Consider the following 24,607-nt stretch of genomic DNA (forward strand, 5'->3'; position numbering starts at 1 on the left):
AAAAGGATGAGCAAATGATCAAAACTCAACAGAAATCTGAAAGACTCTGCAGCCCAAAGGAGGGGTATCCTTCTGAGGAGTCCTACATAGAACTCATAGAAGAGAGTCTTTTATCATAGAAGATAGCATTATATCATAAAAGTTAGTCTTACTTCAGAGAAGAGAGTCATATCATGGAAGAGAGTCTTACATCATAGAAAAAAGTTCCACATCATGGAAGATAGTCTGACATCATAGAAGACAGTCTGACATCACAGAATACAGTCTGATGATGTAGAAAACACTCTCACATCACAGCTTTACATCATAGAAGACTGTCTGATATCACAGAAGACAGCCTTACATCATAGAAAACTGTTTTACATCATAGAAGACAGTCTCACATCATAGAAGACAGTCCGGCTTCATAATAGAAAATAGTCTTTCCTCATAGATAGAAGACAGTCTTTTTCTTTTTCTTCTGCCTCAGCCTCCTTAGTAGCTGGAATTACAGGATCTTGCCACCACACCCAGCTAATTTATGTATTTTTAGTAGACACAGGGTTTTGCCATATTGGCCAGTCTGGTCTTGAGCTCCTGACCTCAAGCGATTCTCCTGCCTCAGCCTCCTAAGTAGCTGGGAGTACAGACGCATGCCACCATGCCTGGCTAATTTTTGTATTTTTAGTAGAGACAGGGTTTCGCCATGTTGGCCAGGCTGGTCTCGAACTCCTGACCTCAAGTGATCTGCCAACTTTGGCCTCTCAGAGTGCTGGGATTACAGGCATGAGCTGCTGTGCCTGGCCAGAAGACAGTCTTACATCACAGAAGATAGCCTGACATCATGGAAGATAGTCTTACATCATAAAAGACAGTCTTACTTCAAGATGTTTAGAAAATTTCCGGTAACTTCCAACACACTTCAAGAAGACTTGACATCTATAAAATACTTATGCAGAGGGAAAGAAACTGACATCTGAAAAGATTCCATGAGACCTAGAGCTTCTCTAATTGTGGGGAAGGAGATTTGTGCATAAAGAGCTCTTAGTCCAGTGCCTCAAAATACATTACTGTTATCATTCTTAAAATAAATTATATTCACACACAACTTGTTTTGCTAATATTTTGGCTTATTAGGATTTATGCCAAGTGGGGATTTTTAACCTCCACTTTGGGCAATTTTGCCAAGCCAGGCCCTTCCCTGCCTCTCCCTAGACACATGCAAGTTACAGAGTGAGACCCAAATGTGGCCTGGGAGTTGCTGAGCCAGCCAGGGTCCAGGATGGCTGCCATTTTGCCATGTGCCTGGGTCCACTGGGATTGCTTTATTTCTCTTGTGGAGCCACTGTGTTTCACATGTTGGAGCTGGGAAGGGGTCCATCTGGCTCGCAGCCAAGGGGGAATGGAACATTCCTTCAGACTTAGGTAGGCTGACAATCAACATCATTCCTCCCAAGAAAAAATATTTCAAGTCATGGCTCCTGGGTGGGATTAGGCCCAGTCGGTTTCTGCACAGATGTGCCTGCTTCATGGGAACCAGATGTGTTAAAAAGCAAAACACAGAAAACCTACCATGTGCCTAAGAGGCTATCTGGAGCAGTTTTTCCAAGGGCCCACATCACTTTGCATGCATTCCAGTGGCTTGACTGAGGAAACCCTAACATGCACATGCAGGAGAGGAAGCCAAGAGAAGTGAATTGGCACCTACCAGGCAGGTACCACATGGCAAGTGAGACACTGGATGTTTTGAGAACATTGTCACTTTACCTTCAAAGCACTTCTGCAAGGCTGGGATTATTATTCCTGTTTTCCAAGTGAGGCACTTGGGGATGTGAGTGACTTTCTCAAATAACGAGGCAGGGTTCACATAGCAAGCCCTTTGCTGTTACTCCAGCCTTTCTCAAACCCCATCCCTCAGATCTTAGAGATGCATATGTGGACCACAGCAATGGACTTTTGGCTGTAGTGTTGGTCTGGGCAAGAAAAGAAGTGGATGGGTTGATTTAACACAAGTATCCAAAAGCCAGATTGATAGATGTAAATTTCTAGAGAGAGGGGCCTAGACAAATAGATTTGGACTTAGTGGCCTCTGGCGGCCGGCACACTGCATGTTTGTTTGTTTGGTTTTTGAGATAGAGTCTCGCTCTGTTGCCCAGGCAGGAGTGCAGTGGCGTGATCTCAGCTCACTGCAACCTCTGCTTTCCAGGTTCAAGCAATTCACCTGTCTCAGCCTCCCGAGTAGCTGAGACTACAGGTGCTTGCCACCACACACAACTAAATTTTTTATTTTTAGTAAAGACGGGGTTTCATCATGTTGGTCAAGCTGGTCTCAAACTCCTGACCTCCTGTGATCCACCTGCCTCAGCCTCCCAAAGTGCTGGGATTACAGGTGAGAGCCACCCTGCCTAATCTAAGCTGCATGTTAAAAGACACATGCTTCTCTTGCCTTGAGGGCAGGACAAACGCAAATGGAGCCAGTGCAGTTCAAGGAATTTCCATAAAAGGCAAGGAAGAAACTTCTGGCCTCATGAACTTCTGAGATAAACAGCCAATGTTAATATTTGAGTGCCCTGGTTCACATTTTGGGAGGAGGCTGGGGGTGATGTGGACTGAATATTATAGACTTCAGTCCACAGCATGACGTATGCAAAGCACTTAGCTCAATAATCATTCCTCCCCTTTGGGGGTAGGCATAGGGGTAGGGGGAGCTTAGAGATGCACAGATTCTCCCAGTATAAACAAAACATAACCAACTGCAACTATGTAAAATCATCAGGACACGAAATGTGAGCTGGACTGTGGTTAGCCTGGAGGCTGCAGATGTTTCTCAGAGAGCTTTGAAGCAAGATGGCTCAAAGACAAACAAGAAATGAGAAAGAAAGGAGGGAGGGAAAAGGTGGGGTGTCCCTCTAGTGCCTGGGACAGGAGGACGTGCCGGAGGAACTTTCAGGCTTTTTTAGGATTCTGATCTTTCAATGATCCGAAGAAAGCTCAGGCTGAAGGGTAAAGCTCCTCACACAGGGAATTTGGGAGTCAGGCTCTGCAGTTTTCCCTTTTGCTTTTCCTCTATTTCTGGGAGCAAAGTGTTTGCACCAAAGGAAGAAGAAGTCTCCTCAGACACTGGGCAGGCCACACCCTCACTAAGCATGCCCTTTGGGCAGACACAGTGCAACCTCAGCTGTAGTCTCAGTGCACGGGTGGCATGGAAGAGCGGGTGACATGGAGGACTGGGCCTTGCTGCACTGGGGCCGGCTATGCCCTGGGATCGCCATCAGAGCAGGTTCACACACCAGCCCCTGGGGGAACTGGTGGGAGCCACCGGAGTGAGTGGGAAAAGGATCAGGCTCCTAGTCTAGGGTCCCTCAGGAAATGTGCAGGCTGGCTGGACTTGAGTAGGAGAGCTGAGCTAGAAAGTCAGGCATTCGGTATGGGGGAGGCAAGAGGCTGTGAGGCAGGCTGGACTCAGGCCATGCTAATGGGAGAATAGGGAGTCAGGGAAATTGTTTCCCACGTGACTTTCCTAAGGGCAGGGGACCGGGTCTCATTCAACTCAGAATCCTGAGGTGCCTTCACAGAATACTTAGTAGACCCTTGATGGATGAAGAAAGGAAGAAAGGACTAACAGTGACTTTATTTCAGGATTGTCCAGTCTGTCACCCCTCCCTCCATCTCCTGCTGCCATGAGGTCACAATGAGGGTAAATTGTCCACAACAGGCAATGTAGTGTACTGATTAAGAAAGGTGGTCTTCAAGGGGTGAAAGCAAACAAAACATACTGCCATGTGTGTACCATGCAACTGTACTGCATGCTCTGCACATGTACCCCAAAACCTAAAATGCAATAAAAAAATAAGAATTAAAAAAAAAAAAAAAAAAAAAGAAAGGTGGTCTTCAGGCTGGGCACAGTGACTCATGGCTGTAATCCCAATGCTTCAGGAGGTCGAGTTGGGCAGATTATGAGGTCAGGAGTTCAAGACCAGCCTGGCCAACATGGCAAAACCCTGTGCACTCTAGCCTGGGCGACAAAGCAAGACTCCATCTCAAAAAAAAAAAAAAAAAAAGGCAGTCTTCAAACCAGCTCTCTCTCCCTCTAAGCCTGGCATGTGTGCATTTTTGGCTAAATACTTAACAGCTCCATGCCCAATTCCTAATTTGTCAAATGGCTTAGAATGTTACGTAATACTTAGATCACACCTGGGGAGACAATGATGTTAGCTCATGTGGATTGAGTGCTCTGACCTGCGCTGGGCTCGTGTTTCACTCATTACCTATGGAATCCTCATAGAGCCTCTTGGAGGTGGGTGCTACCATTAGTACCCATTTCACAGATGAGGAAACTGAGGCATAGAGTGATTGAGTCACTTGTTACCTAGGCCTGCAGCCATTCAGGGGCAGATCCAGGATTCAAGTACAAAGAATCTGATTCCAGGGCCCCAGCCCACAGGTTACTGCTTTTTAATCAGTGAGTACATTTACTACTAATCAGGATGGTTGTCACTTTACCCACCTTGGCGTAACCAAGGTCTTCTGATTTGTAGTGTTTTATGATAATAAACATACATATAGCTTGGGGGTGGGTGGCAGCATTTGTGCTAAAATATGCTGAATGCAAAGCTGTTCTGGGTCTGAGTTGTGCCCATTCTGAAAGGAGTATTAGATCAAAGAATGTTTTGGCTTTGTGCTGTGGCTTTGTTTTATTATGGTTATAATTTTGTTTTCTTCATGGAAAATGCTTCTCTTAAATGCCTCTGCCTTTTCTTTCCTTCCCTCCTTCCTTCCCTCCTTCCTTCCTTCCTTCCTTCCTTCCTTCCTTCCTTCCTTCCTTCCTTCCTTCCTTCCCTCCTTCCTTCCCTCCCTCCCTTCCTCCTTTCTTTCCCTCCCTCCCTCCTTTCCTCCCTCCCTCCCTCTCTCTCTTTCTCTCTCTTTTTCTTTCTTTCTTTTCTTTCTCTTTCTTCTTTTATCTTGCTCTGTCAACCAGGCTGAAGTGGAGTGCAGTGGCATGATCAGGGCTCACTGTAGCCTCCACCTCCTGTGCTCAAGTGATCCTCCCATCTCAGCCTTCCAAGTAGCTGCTCCACCTCACCCTGTCAATTTTTAAAATGTTTTTGTAGAGATGGAGTCTCACCATGTTGCCTTGGCTGGTCTCAAACTCCTGGCCTCCAGCAATCCTCCCCAACCTTGGCCTCCCAAAATGCTGGCATGAGCCACCTCACCCACCCCAAGATATGTCTTTTAAAAAGAAGCTAAGATTAAGTTGGGTGTCAGGAATGATGAGTCTAATTCCCATTGTGTTCCCAAATCTCAAATTTTTCTTCCAGCCATAGATGGGCCTTTTCACAGCCTAGCCCAGGCCTCCTGATCCTGTAGGGGATGATCCACAGTGGCTCCTCGCATCACAGCTGGGCTTTGCTGACACTCACGCCCAGCTCCTCCTGGCCACCACATGCATTGTTTCTTTGGCATTCCACTCCCTCCTGCCTTACCTTTAATGCCCTTTGTGCATTCCCCCACCCCACTTGAGCCCAAGAGAGTTTCCATCCTTCCACGGGAGCATTTGGATAACCAGTTTCAGTTGCAGGCACCAGAAGCCTCTCTAGCCAGGCAAAGTTAACCTGGGGCATTGAGTGCTTTCAAAACCGTGGGGCACTGCAGAAGTGGTCTGTAGGCCTCCAGGAATTCTCCATGACTGTTCCAGCCCACAGTTCTCTCTCCCATCTCTGATGCATTTCATTCATTTATTCATTCATTCATTCATTCTGCATTTATGGAACAGAGGCAGTGCTGGCTGCTGGGGACAGGCCACCAGGATGAATGAATAAAACATGGTCTCTTCTCAAAGAACACAGGGTCTACATACCCTCGTCGATGAATGCTGGATAAGAGCCATGATCAGAGTAACACAGGGCCCCAGGAGGGTGCGCCTAACTCAGTGTTGGGGAGCATGGAAGGACTTCAGAGCTCGCAGAGGGGAAAAGCAGGCCTCTGCCCAATTATGGGGAGGCCTTCCCTGTGGTTGGAGTACAGTGTAAGGGTGGGGTGTCAGGGCAGGCCGCCAGAGGATAAGCTGGTCAGGGTGAGAGGCCTTTGGGGCATGACCTGACCATTACGTGGTGCCATCTTATTATTTAATTATAAATTGGTCAAGAAGGCAGACTTGCCAGCCAGCCTGGCTGAGTTAAAATTCTGCTGGGTTCAAAACCTACTAGCTGTGTGACCTCAGGCAAGCTGTCTAGCCTCCTCACTTTTCTCATCAGTATAATGGGGGAATACCAGTACCTACCTCACAGGGGTATGCGAAGGTTAAATGAGTTAATACATAATAACACACTTAGACCTGTATCTGGCTGAAGTGCCAGCTGTCAGCGCTGGCTGTTATTTAATGCCTGACTCTGTACCAGGCAGCATGCTGGTGATTTTCCATAAATTCTCTCAATTGGTCCTCTCAAAGGCCCTCCCTGGAAGGCAGGCGTTATTGATCTGTCTTATTATACAAAGGAGAAGTCTATTTCTAGTTTCCTTTGTGAGATTTTAGCTCCTTCACTGGCTCTGTTCTATTTCTGTCCCCCGCGCACTGTCGCTGTGGGAGCCCTGCCAGAGGCAGAGAGGAACCAAAGCCCCCTGGAACACCAAGAGGAAGGACAAGTTAGATCTGGGCTTCCACAGAGCCATGATGCTCCAGCTTTAGTTACAGGAAAGGAATCCAACTCACTCTCACAAGCCCACATGCAGCCCCAATGGCAGACATGCCGGGCGAATTTGTTAAAGTCATAAAATTTGGCAGGAATGAGTTTGGTAGAAGTGGGGGATGAAGTGAGGGATCCAGTTGAATGAGTGGGATGCAGTGGAATAAGCAAGAACCAAGAACAGGGACTGCTCTGGAGAGGCAGGCGACACTCCCGCCCCTCCAGCGAGGGCACTGCAAGGGTTGTGGGGCCAGTGTCCCCAAGGCTCCCCTTGCCCAGGTCTCATGGCGTCCCCAACCGCCTAGTGATAGGAACGGACGCTGTATCCCTCTGACCGTACATTTCCTCCAACAAAACATTAATTTTCCTGATTTTTTCTAAGAAAATGAACAGAACATTCCGTCAACTGGGCATTCAGTTCGTCCTTTAAGAGAGCCCGGCATTGCTTGGACAAGGGCAAGCAGGAAGGAGGCTAGCATTTTCCCCTTAGTGCTGGCCGTTTTGCATGCTCTAGGGGACTGTCTGTTTCATTCTCCCTGTGACCTCCTAGGGAGGCACCATTATTCCCAATCTGCAGACGAGCAGACAGTGGGGCAGCAAGTCCAGCCAAGTCCAGAGTCCAGCTGGAACAGGCTGGCTCCTTCGGTGGAGGTGAACTCCTTTCATTTCAGCTCTGGCTTCTGTCTTTCAAGGCAGCGGTGGCTGCTGGTGTATTGCAGGTGTCCTGGCAATGACCATGAGAATGTGAGTTGTCCCTGGCCCCAAATCCTCCTCCTCATGTAGGAGGTAGGCGAGGCAGAGTGGATGGTCGTGAAGGCAGAAGCCTCAATCCTGAGCCGCAGGGCCTTGGTGCACTTGCACACACATTGTCTCATTTCACCTCCTAACCCCTGGGAGGAGGCTCCAGTGACCCCGTGTCTCAGGTGGAGAAACAGAGGCCCACGGAGGTCTAGGAACCAGTTCATGGGAGGGCCAGAGCTTCACCCCACGCTGCCACATGGCAAGTGGCTCACCTGCACCATCAGAGCAAAGGGCTTCCTATCTGACAGTGATGGAGGGCTTTCACTAGCCAAGGGAAGACCCCTGCCCCATCTGCATTTCATCATTTACCTCACAGTGTGACTTCTGAGGCTGGTGGTGTTGGGATTATCTCTACTTCACAGGTGAGTGAACTGAAGCCCAGAGAGGTTAGGTCACCTAGTTAATAAACAAAGGCATAAAGGGGGCATTTGTTTTTCGATGGAGAGGATAAAGCAGCTTGGTTTGTACATTCTGAGAGGCTTGTGGTTTGTTCATCTCGAGGGCTGCGTGTGCTTTATTGGGAGCTGCCCCACCTCCCAGGGCTGGATGCCAGGCGGGCCATCTGCTTCTGGGGCTGGGTGCCCCTCCCACAGTCCTTGCCTTCTCTCTGAACGACTGGCTCCCAACTGGCTGCAGCCGTTAAAGAAGTTCCAGGAAAAAGATCTTAGCTAGCCTCCTCTGCAACCTAATTTCTGCTGCGGTGGGTATTGCCTTGTCTGCATAAATGGCTCTGCTAATTTTCTGCTGCTGTGTGTTGTTGTGGTTGCAGAATGGCAGAGGAGGAAGGGCGGGAATCAACCACTTTCTTGGCACCTGCTCAGGGTCCTGTCGACTGCTTGATGAACGTCGGCTCTTGCCTCCCACCCCATTCACAGCAGCCCTGCGGTCCTCACAAAGCTGAAGTCAGATCAGGTCGCTGCCCTGCTGGGTACCATCCTCTGCACAGAGGAGCACCCCCAGCGCCGCACTGCTGCCCCTGGGGTTGTGGACCCAGCCTTCCATGTCCCACTCACCTTCCTTCTCCACACGGCACTCTGGATTCGGGGCCTTTCTTCTGCTCCTGGAGTAGGCACATCTGTGTGTCCCCGGCAGAACCCCTGCACCCGGACAGCTCGCAGCCGCTCAGACACTCAGGGGCCTTCCCCAGCTATTCTCTGGAGTCTAGGTCAGGCTCCCCTATCTGTCGACCCACTGGTGGTGTTCACAGTGCTCCCCACAGTGCATGCTCACACGTGTGTTCTCTGCTGAGCTGCTGCAAGCTGTGTGCGGGCAGGGACAACTTTGTTTGTTCATCTCAGCATCCTGGGGCCTGGCATGTAACGAGCTCTCATTCACATTTGCAGACTTAGCTCAAGAAAAGTAGGACCCACTGTTGCTGTCATCCCATCCTTTCTATTTCAGTGCCAAGGAGATGGGCTGAGGGCCATCAGGCGACTTGTCCAAGGTTCTGCGTGGTCACACTGGGAATCTGGGAATCCAACCAGGTTGTTCTGGCTGAACTTTGTTTTCTCTGTTCACAGCCTCCCAGCAACGGGGATGTGCATTTCCTCCATGTCTGGGTTTCTCAGTGCTTGGTCATGTATGTTTTTAGAGTAGAAATAGAAGCACAGTGCTTTGTGAAACCCTGAAGGGGAAGCTTCCACGCAGTGCCCAGCATCCAGGGGTGAATGTGGCCTTCCATCAGGAAGCCTGGAGCTAGGGGCTGTCCCTCTACCCAGAGAGACAAATGCAGACACACATAGCTCAGGATATGTCCGTCTGTGTTCATGGCAACAGGGCCAGAAGCTGGGAAAGGCTGGGATGTGACAGGAAGGGGTCTGAAGGGAGGAGGGCATGGCAGCAGTGGCTCCACCTGCAGCAGATGTGTGGGGAAGGAGAGGGAAGGTCTTCTAGGAGGAGGCTGTGCTCACAGGGGGTGGAGTGAAGCACCTGGATACCCAGGTGCCAGCAAGCGCAGCACAGGCAGGCTTCCATGAGGCTCCTGCCCTGGGCACTACAGTGGGTGGAGGAATCCTAGGACCATCCCCACCTCCAGTTATTAAACATTTAATGGTACACCGTTGCCTAACACATCGGGCACCAGAAAGGAGGCTTTGGAGGAGCTTGAGAGCAGGGCAGAGGAGAAGAGGTGTTTCAGAGGCAGACAGGCTTTATTCTGTTGCAGTGGAAAGTCTGGAGGGCTTAAAGCAGAAGAGTAACATAATTTGATTTCACTTCACTGGACAGATTTTACAAAACAGACTAAGGTCCTGGGAATGTATAAATGTAGCAGCCAGGGGGAAGGGGAGATTGAGCTATCAGAATCAGGGTCCAGGCAGGATCTGAATCCAGGCACTAAGGAGAAACCCACTTACCACAACAGAAATCCACTTACCACAACAGAAGCTGAAGATCAGAATGAATCCAGGTGTCTGATGGTGGCTCTCAGGGTGCTGACCAGGGCTGGGGGTGGAAGTGTGGGGCTGTGGGGAGGCTGAGCCTGCAGGTGCTGCCAATGGGCCCTTCCTGTGCAGAGAGAAGGGTGGCAGTGGCCCCACCGCTTGCAGTGGGATGGCGGTATCGATCAGCTTCTATGGCTAGAACCTGTGGTCTACCCAGTATAACCCCTAGGGAGATCGGTGGCTCTAAGGGGGCCCTGTGTTTCCACAATGGCTGCATTCTCACCAGACTTAAGTTCCATGTAGCCTCTGAGCAGCATTGTGGCCCAAACTCAACACTGTGATGAGAACAGGTGCTTCTCCTCCTTGGCTTCACATTGGCACTGCTGAGGAGCTTTTCCAACCCCAGAGCAATCAAACCCAGAAGTCCCCTGGGGGTGGGACCCAGGCATTAGCCTTCTTGAAAGCTACCCAGGCAGTTCCAATGTGTGGCCAAAGTTGAGAACCTCTGGATTAGAAGGAATTGCTGTAGAGTAAGAGACCACATATTTTTCCACATATTGACTTGGGGCTGGATTCTCTTGACAGGCAATTCCAGGCATAGTGACAATGCCTTGTGCCATTTCTTTGGTTGCTAAATGGAACCCCGAAGTCCTTTTCTGCTGGGTGACCCCTGGCTGGATGAGAGGCAAGCTAGTTGCATGATCCAGCTCAATGACTTGTCCATCTGCGTTAACAGTAGGCTGAATTATGACAGCAGTGGCCGCGCTCCCAAAGGGGGTTAAAGTACTTGAGCTATCCCTTCTGGAAGCACAGCCCCTTTAGAAGATGGAAGATGCTAACTAGTTAGAGGTTCCAGTCATGCTCCTCAGTAGCCAAGGGAAATGTAGGAAAGAAATCCCATCAGCCAATCCCAGAAATGTCAGGTGGGCAGTTGTCATTTACACAAGTTCACATCTGGCAGAGTGGAGGTGGCTGGGCATTCTATGGAGCAGTGAAGAGGGCGTGAACATTTTTCTGGTGTTTTTAGGAAAAGGGCAGGGAAGACAGGTGGCAAAGGTGATTTGAAAAATGGGGCTAATGCTGTAGCTTTGAGTGATACTCAAAGAATAAAATACGAAGGAGGATAAAATAAACCGATGCTGTTCTGCCCTTATACATCCTGTCGGAAAAGAGTCATAGGAAGAACACAGCTGTTGAATGAGGTGTCCATGTCCTCAGCTGGGCCCCTGCTCAAATTGCTCAGCTGGGATGCAGCTTTGGGGTCTTGTCCTCAGAGGGTAGTGAGCTGATGTCAAGGTGGGGTGTCAGGAAGCAGGCAAGTGACTGGGGAACCAGAGTAGTGGTCGGTGGGTATGTGTGGAGGGGCCAGGGCCCAGCAGAAAGGCCTGGGAGGGGCTGTCCCAGATCGGGTGGTGGGGGCCTCCGCTGAGCCAACACCTGTCCTGACTCCATGGCTTGTGCTCTGAGCCCTACAACAGCTTCTTTGAGACCCAAAAGCCAGCAGTAACATACTCTGAATGGTGTTTTGCCAACTTGCCATGTGACTTGGACAACTCACTTCTCTTTTTGACACAGAATCTTGCTCAGCTTCCCAAAGTGCTGGGATTATAGGCGCGAGCCACGGCGCTGGCCCTGGGCTTTTCTAACGAGGCTCCCTTCTTGTCCTTCCAGGGCCCTTATCTTTGTTTCCCATGGAGCTGCGGAGCACTGTGGCCGCTACGATGAGCTAGCTCAGATGCTGAAGGGGCTGGACCTGCTGGTGTTTGCCCATGACCACGGTGAGTGTCCCAGGATGCCATGGGAGCTGGCCGGGCCCTAACAATTTGGAGATCTCCCTCTCTAGTTCATCTCACCGCCAGCATCCTTCCTTCTGAATTCGTCTATTCCCCACGGATGTTTCTAAGTAAAAGAATGTAGTTATGCAAACAAAAAAAATGTCTCAGCAGCAGATTCTGTAGAGTCTGAGACTGAATGCAGGCTGATTAGAAACCTCAACTGAAAAAACAAAGTTAGATATGTTTATCTCAGAAATTGCCTCAAGCCAAGGAATTCTTTCCTGAATTTATAAAGTGCTTTCTCTCAAAATGGGTCCTGGTTTTCTCCAAGTGCCCTCAAATGGACGTGGTGTAGTCAGTTCAAGTACAATGTAAACCCTGGTTTAAGCACACAAGGTTTCTAAAGCATTTCAGACCAGGAGAATAGTAGAAGCCTCAACAGGTCATATTGGTCACAAGAAAACCCAACACACACACACACACACAGGGACACATACCCATACCCACCCAGGCAAATAGTCATACACACATGTGCACACACATATACATACACATACACACATGCATGCATGCACACACACCTGAACAAACATGCACACACATGTGCACATACATATTCACACACATGTAAACACACATACATATACCTGCGCACATGCACATTTACACACACATGCACACATACATATAGACATATATAAGCATACATAAACACACACACACCCAGGCCAAGTCTTTGATTCTTTGTCCTGTAACAAAATCCACAAGCATCAAAATGCAATGTTCATTGCCTGAGTCGGTATGTGCTTTGTGCTTTTGTAATCATGTTTGCAACATTCTCTATGGCTGGGAAGTCTCCCAGTTCAGTTCTTTGCCTAACACTTTTTAAAATTAAGACTTTCCCATGACTGAACATGGTGATTTCTCCGCAGCTTCAATGTAAAATTCTATCATTGTGGCCCAGATCCAGAAATGTTGTTTCTGTTTTATATGATTTGAACATGGATAATTAAGTGATGTCTCTGAAAAGAGGGACAGGGGAGCAGTGACAGGGGCCTGGGAGTCCTTGTAAATTCAGGAAAGCCTTATCTGTACAGAGAAACTGCACGGGGTAAAATGTTTGCTGGGACATTCTGTAGGTAAAAAGTTGCAAATGTGATTTGCCAGGATCTCTTATTCAGCTGGATATATACAAGCATCCTCGTAACTGACAATATTGACTAATCCTTTCTTATCATAGTTGTGACGTTCCTTAGTGCTTTGCAGACTATCCTGGTAATATTTGTGAGACTGTTTGATAGATAATATCCTGGTAATATTTGTGAGACTGTTTGAGAAATAATATTCAAGCATTATCTTCGAGGCTTTTAGTATGGGGACTATGTCATTATTAACTTTGGCGCTTCTCACACATAAAAAGCACAGGAATTTTTCTTTCCTATTGCATTTGTCTCCTTTAAAATTTGTTACTCTCATCATAATTATGTTCTAGGGACATCCCGAAGGAAAAGAATATTTGTACTATGCGACTAGAATCCCAAGAATCTATTTTGTATCTTAGCACCAACCACCTTCTCATCAGATAAAACTTGGCCAAATCTGTGGGATTAAGTAAATGTTGTTCCTTGTTTATTTTGTCTGACTGTGGCACTTTGAAAAACAATTTTAAAAGCCTCCTTTTTTTTTTTAGAATAAAGGGAGAAAAGAAACAGCCCACCTTTTGATGTTTCCAAAATAACATCTAAGTTGAGACAGAGCTCTCTGTGACATTCTAAGTATAGTGCAAAAATGGTTGTTTGTGTTCACCTGTTTCAAGCTTTTTGAATGACTCATGGAAATCTCTGGCAAATTCCTAAGGGAAGTGTTTAATCCAAGAAATGAATCCAGTTGACTGTGTGTGTGTGACTTTCGTTGTCTGTGGATGAAAATGACTGTGGCTTGCTTAGTAGAAGGAATCCAAGTAAGTGGGCTGCCATTTCGGGGATCTTGTGCAGGCTGGGGATGCGGATACTGCTGGCTGGTGATCTCGGCTATATTTCCTTCTTGCTGAGAAATGTGCTAGTAAGTCAGGAAGGGAGGATTTGAACCCAGGTCTGCATTTTAACAGCAAACCTCTCTGATTTAATAAGGCCTGGAGCCCATGGTGTGGCTCCTGATGCATTGCTGAGGTTATGTAAGGTCCTATGCTGCTCTACTACAGCCACAGCTGTCTAGACTTTTCTAAAAAAAAAAAAAAGGCTGATTCTAAAGCCTGGTCTCTTTTATCACTCTATACCAATGTTTCCAGGCACAAATGCCTACAGAGCTATATGCAAACTGCATTCTCTCCAACATAGCTTTTATTTATTTATTTTTTTTTTTGAGACAGAGCCTTGCTCTGTCTCCCAGGCTGGAGTGCAGTGGCATGATCTTGACTCACTGCAACCTCCATCTCCCAAGTTCAAGTGATTCTCCTGTCTCAGCCTCCAGAGTAGCTGGGACTGCAGGCTCCTGCCACCATGCGTGGCTAATTTTTGTATTTTTGGTAGAAATGGGGTTTCACCATGGTAGTCAGTCTGGTTTCAAACTCCTGACCTCAGGTGACCCACTCTTCTCCCTTTCCCAAAGTGTTGGGATTACAGGTGTGAGCCACAGTGCCCAGACCAACATAGCTTTTAAATTTAGATAAAACAGGCCAGGTACAATGGCTCATACCTGTAGTCCCAGAACTTTGGGAGGCTGAGGTGGGAGGATTGATTGAGGCCAGGAGTTTGAGACCAGCCTGGGAAACATAGTGAGATCTCATCTCTACAAAACAAAATTTTTTAATTAGCTGGGCACCATGGTATGTACCTATAGTGTCAGCTACTTAGGATGCCGAGATGGGACGATCACTTGAGCCTGGGAGTTCAAGGCCGCAGCGAGTCATGATCACACCACTGTACCCAGCCTAGGGGAAAGAACAAGATCCTGTCTCAAAAAGAAAAAAATAAAGTAAATATTGGGAGAATGTCAGGGCATTTACTGTGCCCATTGGAGATACACTGAAGACTGAAAATGGACCTGAAAACACTGCTGCACTGCCCATGGCACCTCCAGGACTCCAACACCCAAACCTCCCATGTCTTTAGCCATGTTGTCATCTGCACTCCAGGGTGTCACTGGGAGCATGCGACTGCAGCCTTCATCCCAGATAGCAAAAGGGCTGAGACATTAATACACCCAGTCCAGGGCTGATTCAACAGGGAGTTCAAGCTGTGCAATCTGGACCTTTTTTAACTATCCCCAGTCTTAACTTTCTCATCTACCAAATGGGTAAGATAATGCTGTCCTATGGCAGAAGACTGGGGGCAGAGCAAGATCCTGTCTCAAAACAAAAAAAAAAAAAATGAAATAAAGCAAATGTTGGGAGAATGTCAGGGCATTTTTGACAGATTGTTGTGAGATAATGCATCAAGGCCCAGCAGTGTGTGCTGCGTTCTTCCCCTTCACTCTGCCCTGTCCAGCTACAATGTAGACCCGCTGCTGAGCTGTATATCCGGGTGGATGTGACCCAGGGCTCTGAGCAGGAACAACAGGACTGAGGCTGGGAGTTAGGGGCACGGGGTCCTTGTCCCAGCATGGGGTCCTTGTCCCGGCACGGCTGCCCTGAGTGGGGTGGGTCACCTTTCAGGCCTGCATAGGCTGTTCTGAAGATACAGTGAAGCAGTAGGTAGGAAAATGCTTTACAAAGTAGACAGAGCTACCTACGGCGGTTTCACTGCTGGTTTCTATGATACAATTTATGGAAACACTGGCTTCTATAAATCCGATGGTAACTGATTTTACTGCCATGGATCTCATTGCTCAATGCATTACAGTATTTCATTGTTCAGACAGAAACCTCCAGGCGCCGTGGTTGTGGCAGTCTGACTGTGTCTGTAGCATTCTTGGGAGATTGGTGGGCTCAGAGTCGTATTCAATAAGCATCTAATTTAACTTTGTTTTCTATTTTACCCTCAGAATTTGTACAGAATGACCTCGTGGGTTTGAATGGCTTGCCTGCAGTGAAAATTATGATTCCTGCTTTTTATTCAGTGTTAACTGCATGCCAGGTTCTGTACTGGGCACTTTTCTTATATGATCTCTAATTTCTCATAACAATTAATCTTATTATCCCCCCACCTATTTTATATGTGAGGAATCTGTGGCTGTGTCATCAAGCAGACCCATTCTCATTGCACATGTGTTAGCAAAGGGAAGTTTCATGTTCTTCCAGGGCACGTGATGTCTGAGGCAGGCGCAAGGGCTCCATGGCACCATCAATGCCCAGGGCTCCATCTGTAGTTTTCTCAGCTGGTACTACTTAGCATGTGGCTTTTATCCATGTGGTCACTAGCTCCGGCCTCATGTTCTAACAGATAAATGAAGCAGGAAGTGACAGAGAAAAAGGGTTGGGCTTCCATTAGGAAGGCAAGCCTTCCTTAGAAATCCTGGGCAGGTTCTATCCACACCGCATTGACCAGTGCTGTTCACAGAGCTCTGCCTATTTGCAAGGGAGGCAGGAACTGTAATTTGTTAACTACTGAACCAAACAACAGAAACTTCTGCTGGTAAGGTAGACACAGAGAGCAGACAATGCTGGTGGCTATCTATCTCTGCCACACCACACTCCCAGGTTTATTACTAAATGAGCATTTCCCCAATTGTTTCTACTTTATGTCTTTTATGGAAATTTCAGTTCACTCACAGGGTTTCCTTTCATCTCACCCATCGTTATGTTCTTTCTTGAGGTTTTGATGCGAAAGCTATTAGTATTGGCACCGTAAGTATTGGTTGAAGTTACTAACTGGGTGTTTGTGAAGAGTGAGATAAGGTATGAAGCAAGAAGACATGCATGGACACAGTAACTGTTGTCCTAATGAGGACATGATCCATCGTCTCCAGAGAAAGCGAGCAGTCCCTCTGTAAGGGCATGGTGTTTTATAGCATGTTTATCCTGTGCAGGAACTATTATTTTAGGCCAAGGCAGCCAGCTGCAGGCAGGCAAAGCCGGTGTCTTCCGTTGTGTTGTCCATTCGTTCCTCTCCCTCCCCCGAGAACCTTCTCATCATCTTTGTGTAGCTCAGTCCATTCCTGGACTGAGCAGGAAGTGGAGGCATCACCAGTGTTTGTTGAAGGACTGGAAAAGAGTTTATAAGCCAAAACAGATTACACCAGAAATGCTTTAACTATTAAGGGTAGAACATCCACATTAAGGTATCCACGTAAGCAGGGCACTGCCAGATCCCCTCAATGAGCAGAGGGTCCAGCAGTGTGGCCACTGGACCTCTGAGTCTGGTGCCCAAGTGGGTGGAGAGCTGCCAGGGAAGTTTGAAAGTGCTTTGGATGTGCTGCCAGGACAGAGGCACCACAAGGCATGCATCTTGGGCAGGGGTGTGGCACCTCCAGGGCCCAGGGCATCTTCAGTGCCTGGAGGGCTAGCAGGGTGGCTGGATCTTGGGAGAGTGGGAGCTTGGGTCAGTAGGAGGAAGGAGCCCAATCGCTGAGAGCCATGGTTCTCACCTTGACTACTGTTAGGATCACTGGGGAGTCAAAAAATCCTGAAGCCTGGGCTCCCCGTCTCCCACCCCTCAGAGATTCTGATTTATTTGGTCTTTGGTATGATCTGGGCATCAGAATTTTTAAAATGAGGTGATTCTCAAGTGCAGCCCAGGTTGAGAACCACCACCGAGCAGAGGAGCCCACACAGGCACAGAGTTTGGAGCCAGTGAAGACAGGATTGCTGTTGGGAAGGGCTCTGGGGCCTGGAAGGAGGGAGGGCCACCAGGAGACTTTGAGGATCCTCAGGAAGGGGGCCCTAGGGCAGGGCCCATGAGGGAGAGGTGCACAGGCAGCCAGAAATGGAGGGGCTGCCACCATGTGTGAACAGGTGAGGACACCAGAAGATGGGATTTTCTGTGACTTTCTAAATATAGCAGAGAGAAAACCGGGGCTGGCATTCTCTTCGTCCCTGGGTCTGCCAGCTGCTGCAGTGACTCACCGGAAACCCCTTGGCCTTCCATGCAGGCAGAAGGGCCGGTCTCACCCTGAGGGGGTGAGGAGGACTCTCAGGAAGAGGGCACACACGGCCCCGCCCGGGTGGTGCTGCTGCAGAGACAGTGGAACTCTGAGGCCCATTTCATTGCTGAGGGTACCAGCAGGCCCGCTCCCTGCAGTCGCTGGAAAAGGAAAGGGCCCTTCCCCAGGGAGTAGCCTCCTGACTTCCTAACATACACTTGAGGCTCCAAGTGCACTTGCTGGGGCCAGAGAAGCCTCCTCTGTATTTACAAAGTATAAAGGAACCATCCTCAACTGATTAACAGTGTATTAATTATCTGCAAGTATTTGAAGGAAAGTGTTGAAGAGGGCTTTGTGTTTTTTGTGTATTTTTTTTTTTAACTCAGCTGGGGCAAGTGAGAAGAGGGCGTTTTGAGGAAACATCTATGGTCAGCAGTTATGCGTGGTTCTTCTTGGTGGGTGGGTCCTGCCCAGTCAGAAGAGTATTTGGGAAATTCACGGGGAATAATTGTATTCATGTGTTTTTCATCCAGGGAGACAGATTTGAGTCAAGGTCGCTTGCTGGCAATATTCTAAAATAGACTGCCATCAGTCATAAGTAATATATTTTTGTTTGAAATGTTTGAAAAATGTGTTAACAGTTTTTCTTGCCTTAGTAAATATGAGAATTAAAATAATAGAGTGAGCTGCCCTTTAAGGCTTCAAGAGTTCCTGGGGGCTCAACTCTGAGGGTGGGTGACAGTGCACTTGCTGCGACTTATGGAGTATGGACCTTGCCACCTGGAGACCCCCAGGGTCCCTGCTGTTCCCTAGCTCCTTCCCTTCCTCCCCCTGCCTCCTCCTCTTCACTCTTCATTCACTACTAAGCATACCCAGACCTCCACATTTGCCGAAAATCCATTGAGTTTATTTGGTGTAAATCTCAGATATGAGTTTATATGCCCTCTCTGATATGAGGTCATTTGCCTTTTTGTTGAACAAAACAGAATCCTCCATGCAGCTGAGTTGCTCTTTTGTAATGAGGACTGTGATAATAACAGGGTTGCTCTGTGGCTGTGGGGACAAATATGAGGTAGCACAGTGTCTGAAACTCCAGTGGCAGCCGTGTCTCTGGGAAGGCCTGTGAAAGCCAGATGGCTGAGCCAACCCCGGATACAGATTCAGTTGGTCTGCAATGGGGCTCAAGAATGTGTATTTCTAATAGGCCCCAGGGGCGCTGCTGCTGCTGCTGCTGCTGCTGCTGCTGCTGCTGCTGAGGACCACTGAGAGAGTGTGTGTAACAAACCATACACAACCCCAGGCATCTATCAGATACACAGAACCTGCCAGCTCACTTGCAAAGCAAGGTGCAGGGAGACACTGTGGCTATTGAATGTTCTGTCCCAGACTTCAAGGGATGCTTCCTCAAGGAGGTGGAATTGAACAGGGAAATACAGAGAAGGAGTATTCTGGTGAAGGAACGCTTCTTCCTTCATTCTTTGATATTCACTGACTGCCCAACTGCACTCCTAACTGTTCTAGGTACAGAGGTCCAGCAGTGAGCCAGGCAGACATGAGTGAATAAGGAGAGATGTTATGTTCTGCCAAGAGCATGGGAGGCAAGCAGCAGGAGGCTGCCAGGGAGAGGGGCTCCCTCTGCCCAGCAGTTCTGAAAGCCTTTCAGGAGGCAGTGGCAGTCAGTTGGACCCGTTCTTGCCAAGGTCTGGGTGTCAGAGGGGGTCTAGAGCTGGGAACAGTCAGTGCAAAGGCTCGGGGGCAGGAACTAGCTGGGTGCTTCCAGGTCACCAGCAAGCCGGGATGGCCAGAGCTTAGACAGAGCAGCAGGTGAGCGGTGATGGGCAGGGGTCTTGTGGGCCCAAGAAGGAGCCGAGGCTACTGTGGGATGTTGGAAGCCACTGGAGGGAGGGCTGTGAGCAGGGGAACCATATGCTGTGTGTGTGGTTTCTGCTGTGCGAAGACAGATTGCAGGGCGAAGGCAGGGAGTGTGGGGAGGACGTTGGGCAACCAGGCTGGGAGGGACTTGTTGTGAGCTGTGTGGCAGTGTCAATCAGACCTGTCCGAGCCATGAACTTTGGTGGTGACCACAGGAATAAAGAGGCCTGAGTAAAGCGGAGAGACACAGAGGTGAAAGCAACAAGATTTTGCAGAGGTGAGAGACAGGGAAGGCCCAACAGTGGTGAGCCTGAGTCTCCTTGTAACGACATCTGCCTCTAGAAACTGAAGGCTGAGCTCTAGTCCACATCATGCTTAACTCAAGTCCTTGTGCATGTGTCAGAGTCCCTCCCTTAAGTCCACATGTTGTGTGGGTGCCACTTAATGCAGCAAGATGAGAGCAGGTGCACTCCTTTAACAAGCCCTCATCACACTGTCCCAGTCCAGAGCCAGCCCGGCACAACCTGTGCCACTCCACCTGCTTAGTCCTCTCCTGTCTTACAGTGATCCCCAGGGCTTATCCTAAGAAGACACATGTATTGAGCACCCAGCATGTGTTCAACACTATGTTTATGTGTTCACACCTTATCTGACTTGTCCTTACAGCACCGCCAGGAGGCAAGACTGCTGTTCCCCTCTTACTGATGAGGAAGCTGAGGCACAGACAGGTTAAGCCGCCTGCCAAGGTGACTTCTACATGACAGAGCCTAGATCCAAGCCCAAGTTGTTTGACTCTCGACTTCAATGGGCCTAGAACTTGACCCTTTTAGGGAACCCTGGTCTCTAAGCAGCAGTCCACAGCATTCTTGGGCCCCTCAAAAATAATAACATTTACAAGCACAGAACCTCACAGTTTACAAGGGGCTTCCTCAAACATCTCATTCCATCTGGGAGGAAACCAGCCCAGGCCGGAGCCCAGCTATTGCCTTCAGATCTGCCAAGAGTGCCTCAGTGTGTCCAGGCTGCTGTAACAGCAGGGGTCTATTCCTCTGGTATAGACTCCAGTTTTGGAGTCTGGGAAGTCCAAGGTCAAGGTGCTGACAGATTCCGTGTCTGGTGAGGGAACCACTTCCTAGTTCATAGATGATGCTTTCTCACTGTATCCTCATGTGGCAGGAAGAGGGCTGGAGAGCTCTGCAGCCTCATTTATAAGGGCTCTAGCCCCATTCATGAGGCCTCTGACCCCATGACCTATCACCTCCCAAAGGCCCTACCTTCCAACACCATCATCTTTGGGGTTGGGATTTCAACATGAATTCTGAGGGAACACAACATTCATACCATGGCAGAAAGTAGCAGTTTTGGACGCACACAGAGCCCCCCGCAAATCCAGCCTCTCCCTGGTTGCTGGGTCAGCTGGAGTCAGTGGGTTTAGCCCATGGGAGCCTCGACTTTCCTGCTTGTATGAGGAGTGGCCAGACCACTCCCTCAAGAGTGCTGTGGGGGTGCTTGGCATGAGGTAGTGTACAGGACAGTTCATGCAACCTTCCTTCCACCATCCCTTGGACAGACGTGAAACAGGTTCAGCTTTAGAGAGACAGATCTTGGCTCTAATTTACTCTGTGGCCTTGGCAAGCTACTGGGCTTCTCTGGACTTCACACTCCTCATCTGTAAAATGGGCTAACAATACCAGCCTGTGGGGTGCTGTGAGAAGTGAACTACCGATGCTGTATGCTGCCTACACTGGGGCGGGGGAGGAGCAGGGGCTCTGGAACCAGATGGATGAGGCCTTGAATTGTGGCTTCATCCTTTACTACCTGTGTGACCTTGGCAACTTTGCACAATCCCCTAAGTTGAAGAAGCAGGGCTGATAAGGCTTGCTGTGGTTATCACAGGGATTCAATGAGGTGAAGTATGAAGAGTGCTTGGCCCAGGCCCTGGGGTTTGATAAACACAGGTTTTCTTCCTTCCTTTTGCTTTTTGAGGGACAGTAGGAAAGTGCTAAGCTCAGATACCCTGAAAGGCGTTGGTGTGAGACCCACCATCACTGTGTTGAGAAACAGAACCTCCCAGAGGCCAAAAGGAGCCCTTCTCAAGAGAGGTGGGACTGTCACCACCAGGCTCAGGTTCCCCACCCATCCGCTCCCCACATACATGCTACCCTGGTGTTTTAAACACACGCTGTGTTACCCTGGATTAAAATTAACATAGGGGGTCTATTTAACGTTTTCAAACGCCCCTTAAGTTAACTGCAGTTGGTAAGTGTGGCACTAAGTCCTAGAATGATGCAGAGCAGTGGTGGACAGTTGTCTTCTTCCTAAGGCAGATGGAAACATTTAAAGGTAAGTGGAGGAGGCCAGGGATGGTGGCTCACACCTGTGGTCCCAGTTACTTGGGAGGCTGAGGCTGGAGGATTGCTTGAGCCCAGGAGGTCAAGGCTGCAGAAGGAGGCAGAAATAGTAGAGTTGCCTTGTGATGAGCGAGGGAGAATGGCCTCTGGGGCTGCGAAGCTCACGGCGAGCAGAGAGCAGCTGGCCCTTCTCCTGTTGATCCAGGAGCCAGGCTTTTAAGGAGGCAGGATTGGGAGGGGGAGTGCTCAAGGAAGTGAGCAGTCCTGGTTCCTGCTTACATGGGCCTGGTTAGCACAAATTGTAGGGTTGAGACATTGGGGGTTTAAGCAGGCTTCTGGGGCCTAACCAGGGACAAGCAGCATAAAAGGAAGGAGTAAATTGATAAGTCATTCTATCTTGTGACCTTAGATACCCATCCTTGTGACCCTGGGCACCCTGCCTGTGACCCTAGATACCTAGCCTTTCCTTGGGTTCCCAGGTTTATGACCTCGGACACTCACCCCTGTGACCTTGAGTACCCAGCCTTATAACCTTGGGCACTCAGCCTTGTGACCTTGGGCACTTAGCCTGTGACCCTTGGCACTCACCTTTGTGATCCTGGGCACCCAGCCTGTGACCTTGAGCAAGTCACTGAGCCTCTGATCTTGGATCATGGGCCAAGTAGTTAAAGATGTATAAAGAATTTAACAGGGTTTTGTGGCCTGGCTTTGCTCTGTCCAGCCCTGCCTCCTCGAGTTTGTTCCATATTCTTAGATACTCACTGTTATTTTACAGGACTCGCGCTGGCCCTCATGCCTTAGTTCTTTGACCAACCCACACCTTGAGCATGGCACTCTCCCTCCTGCCATCTCAGTTCTTTCTGAAAGATGGAGAGACCTGGAGCAGATGAGGGGAGTTTCAACTGTCCTGGAGAACCTATATCCTCCAAGGGACTGTGGGGAGGGTCCTGGAAACCTAGAGGGCTGGGCACTGCATTCTTTCCCACCTTATGTAGGGCCACTCAGCACTTTTTCTGTAGAAGATTTCATTTGATTAAAGGATTCACTTCGAAAAAATTTTTTTCAGGTCAGATGCAGTGGTTCACACCTGTAATCCCAGCACTTTGGGAGGCTGAGGTGGGAGGATTGCTTGAGGCCAGGAGTTTGAGACCATTCTGGGCAATAGCATGTGACTCTATCTCTACAAAAAAAATTAGCTGGGTGCAGTGGCATGCACCTGTCCCATCTACTTGGGAGGCTGAGGTGGAAGGATCACTTGAACCCAGGAGTTTGAGGATTTAGGATGTTTCTTCCACTTCTAGAATTCTCTGATTTGAAATGAGAAATTACGTATGAAAGCTCTTGTGAACCACAGGGATGACAGTTATGAAGAGAGGTGCCTTATTGCTATTGTGGCAGAGCGGCCTGGGGACGGGGCTAGTTGACGTCGAGATGATGGGTGGAAGGGGAAAGCAGCCCATGGCGGGTGCCGGGCACGGAGCTGAGCACTCACAGGAGCCCTGCTGCATCCTCAGGACAGACCCCCAGGACTCTGACATGGGCGTGTTGTGGGGTGGAGGCAGGGAGGCTGCTCTGTTCCCCCTCCACTCAGTGAGTATTTATTGAAACCCACTATATGCATGCACTGTCTGGGCATTGGGGAAACGCTGAACCAAATGGATGCCAACTTGCAGGCTCCTGGAGCTCACTTGTCACTTAAACGTATTCAGTCCCTTGGGGCTAAGCTGCCTGGGCCAGCAGCTCAGGGTCCAGTACTCCCTGGACTTGGAGAAGACCTCGGCTCTGATGGCAGCCTCCCCATCACCAGCCTTTCTGGGCCTTGCTGTCTTCATCTGATAAATGGGGAGGATGCATTACCCCCATCATGTGGTTTCAGTGTGGACTATGGCAATAAGTGAGGGCAGTATCCAGGTGATGCAGGTTAGTTGAACTTTCGAGATGCCGGTTGTTTAAAAATTGATGTGTAAGAAACCTATAGTCAAAGACAATCTAATTTTTTTTTTTTTTTTTGATATGGAGTCTTGCTGTGTCACCCAGGCCAGAGTGCAATGGCGCAATCTTAGCTAACTGCAACCTCTGCCTCCTGGGTTCAAGTGATTTTCCTGCCTCAGCCTCCTGAGTAGCTGGGATTACAGGTGCCCACCACCATGCCTGGCTAATTTTTAATTTTTAGTAGAGGCGGGGTTTCACCATGTTGGCCAGGCTGAGCTCGAACTCCTGACCTCAGGTGATCTGCCCATTTCAGCCTCCCAAAGTACTGGGATTACAGGCATGAGCCGCTGTGCCTGGCCTGACAATCCAATTCTTTCTAACAGAGTTTTACCCAGAGACTCCATGTGCTGAGCTGATGTGAGGGGCTGAATATGATAGTGGTTCTCAAAGTCTGGGTCTGGTCAAACCAGCAGCAGCAGGAGCAGCAGTGGCACCACCCAGGGATTTGTGGGAAGTGTGCACTCTCAGGCTCCAGGGTGGAACCAGCAGTCAGTGTTTAGCAAGCCCTTAAGCAACTCTGATGGATATTACAGTCTAGAATCACTGCCCAGAGATAGACACATGAGTGATGTGCTAGGTTCCCTGAAAGAGGTGAACATTGGGGCTTGGAGAACTAACCTCAGCCTGGACATGAACAGGGGAGGGGTGCATGGGACAGGGAGCTGCAGTAGGAAGAAGAAAGGAAAGGGCATTTCAGTTTGGGGGAGGGAGAAGGAAATGCCAAAGAAAGAAGGGAGAGTCAGAGTGGAACTGTT

General features: G+C 49.0%; 1 protein-coding gene across 8 annotated transcripts in view; it reads left to right on the plus strand.

Moving 5' to 3' along the window:
• Nucleotides 1-24,607, plus strand: part of MGLL (monoglyceride lipase) — a 134,252-nt gene that overhangs the window by 30,900 nt on the left and 78,745 nt on the right. For all 8 annotated transcript variants that reach the window (XM_078351812.1, XM_035274756.3, XM_035274753.3 and 5 more), the window contains one exon: nt 11,516-11,622. In XM_078351812.1, coding sequence (XP_078207938.1) covers nt 11,516-11,622 — 107 coding nt within the window. The remainder of the gene's footprint in view (nt 1-11,515; nt 11,623-24,607) is intronic.

This window comes from Callithrix jacchus, chromosome 15, assembly GCF_049354715.1.
Source record: "Callithrix jacchus isolate 240 chromosome 15, calJac240_pri, whole genome shotgun sequence".
NCBI lineage: Eukaryota > Metazoa > Chordata > Mammalia > Primates > Cebidae > Callithrix > Callithrix jacchus.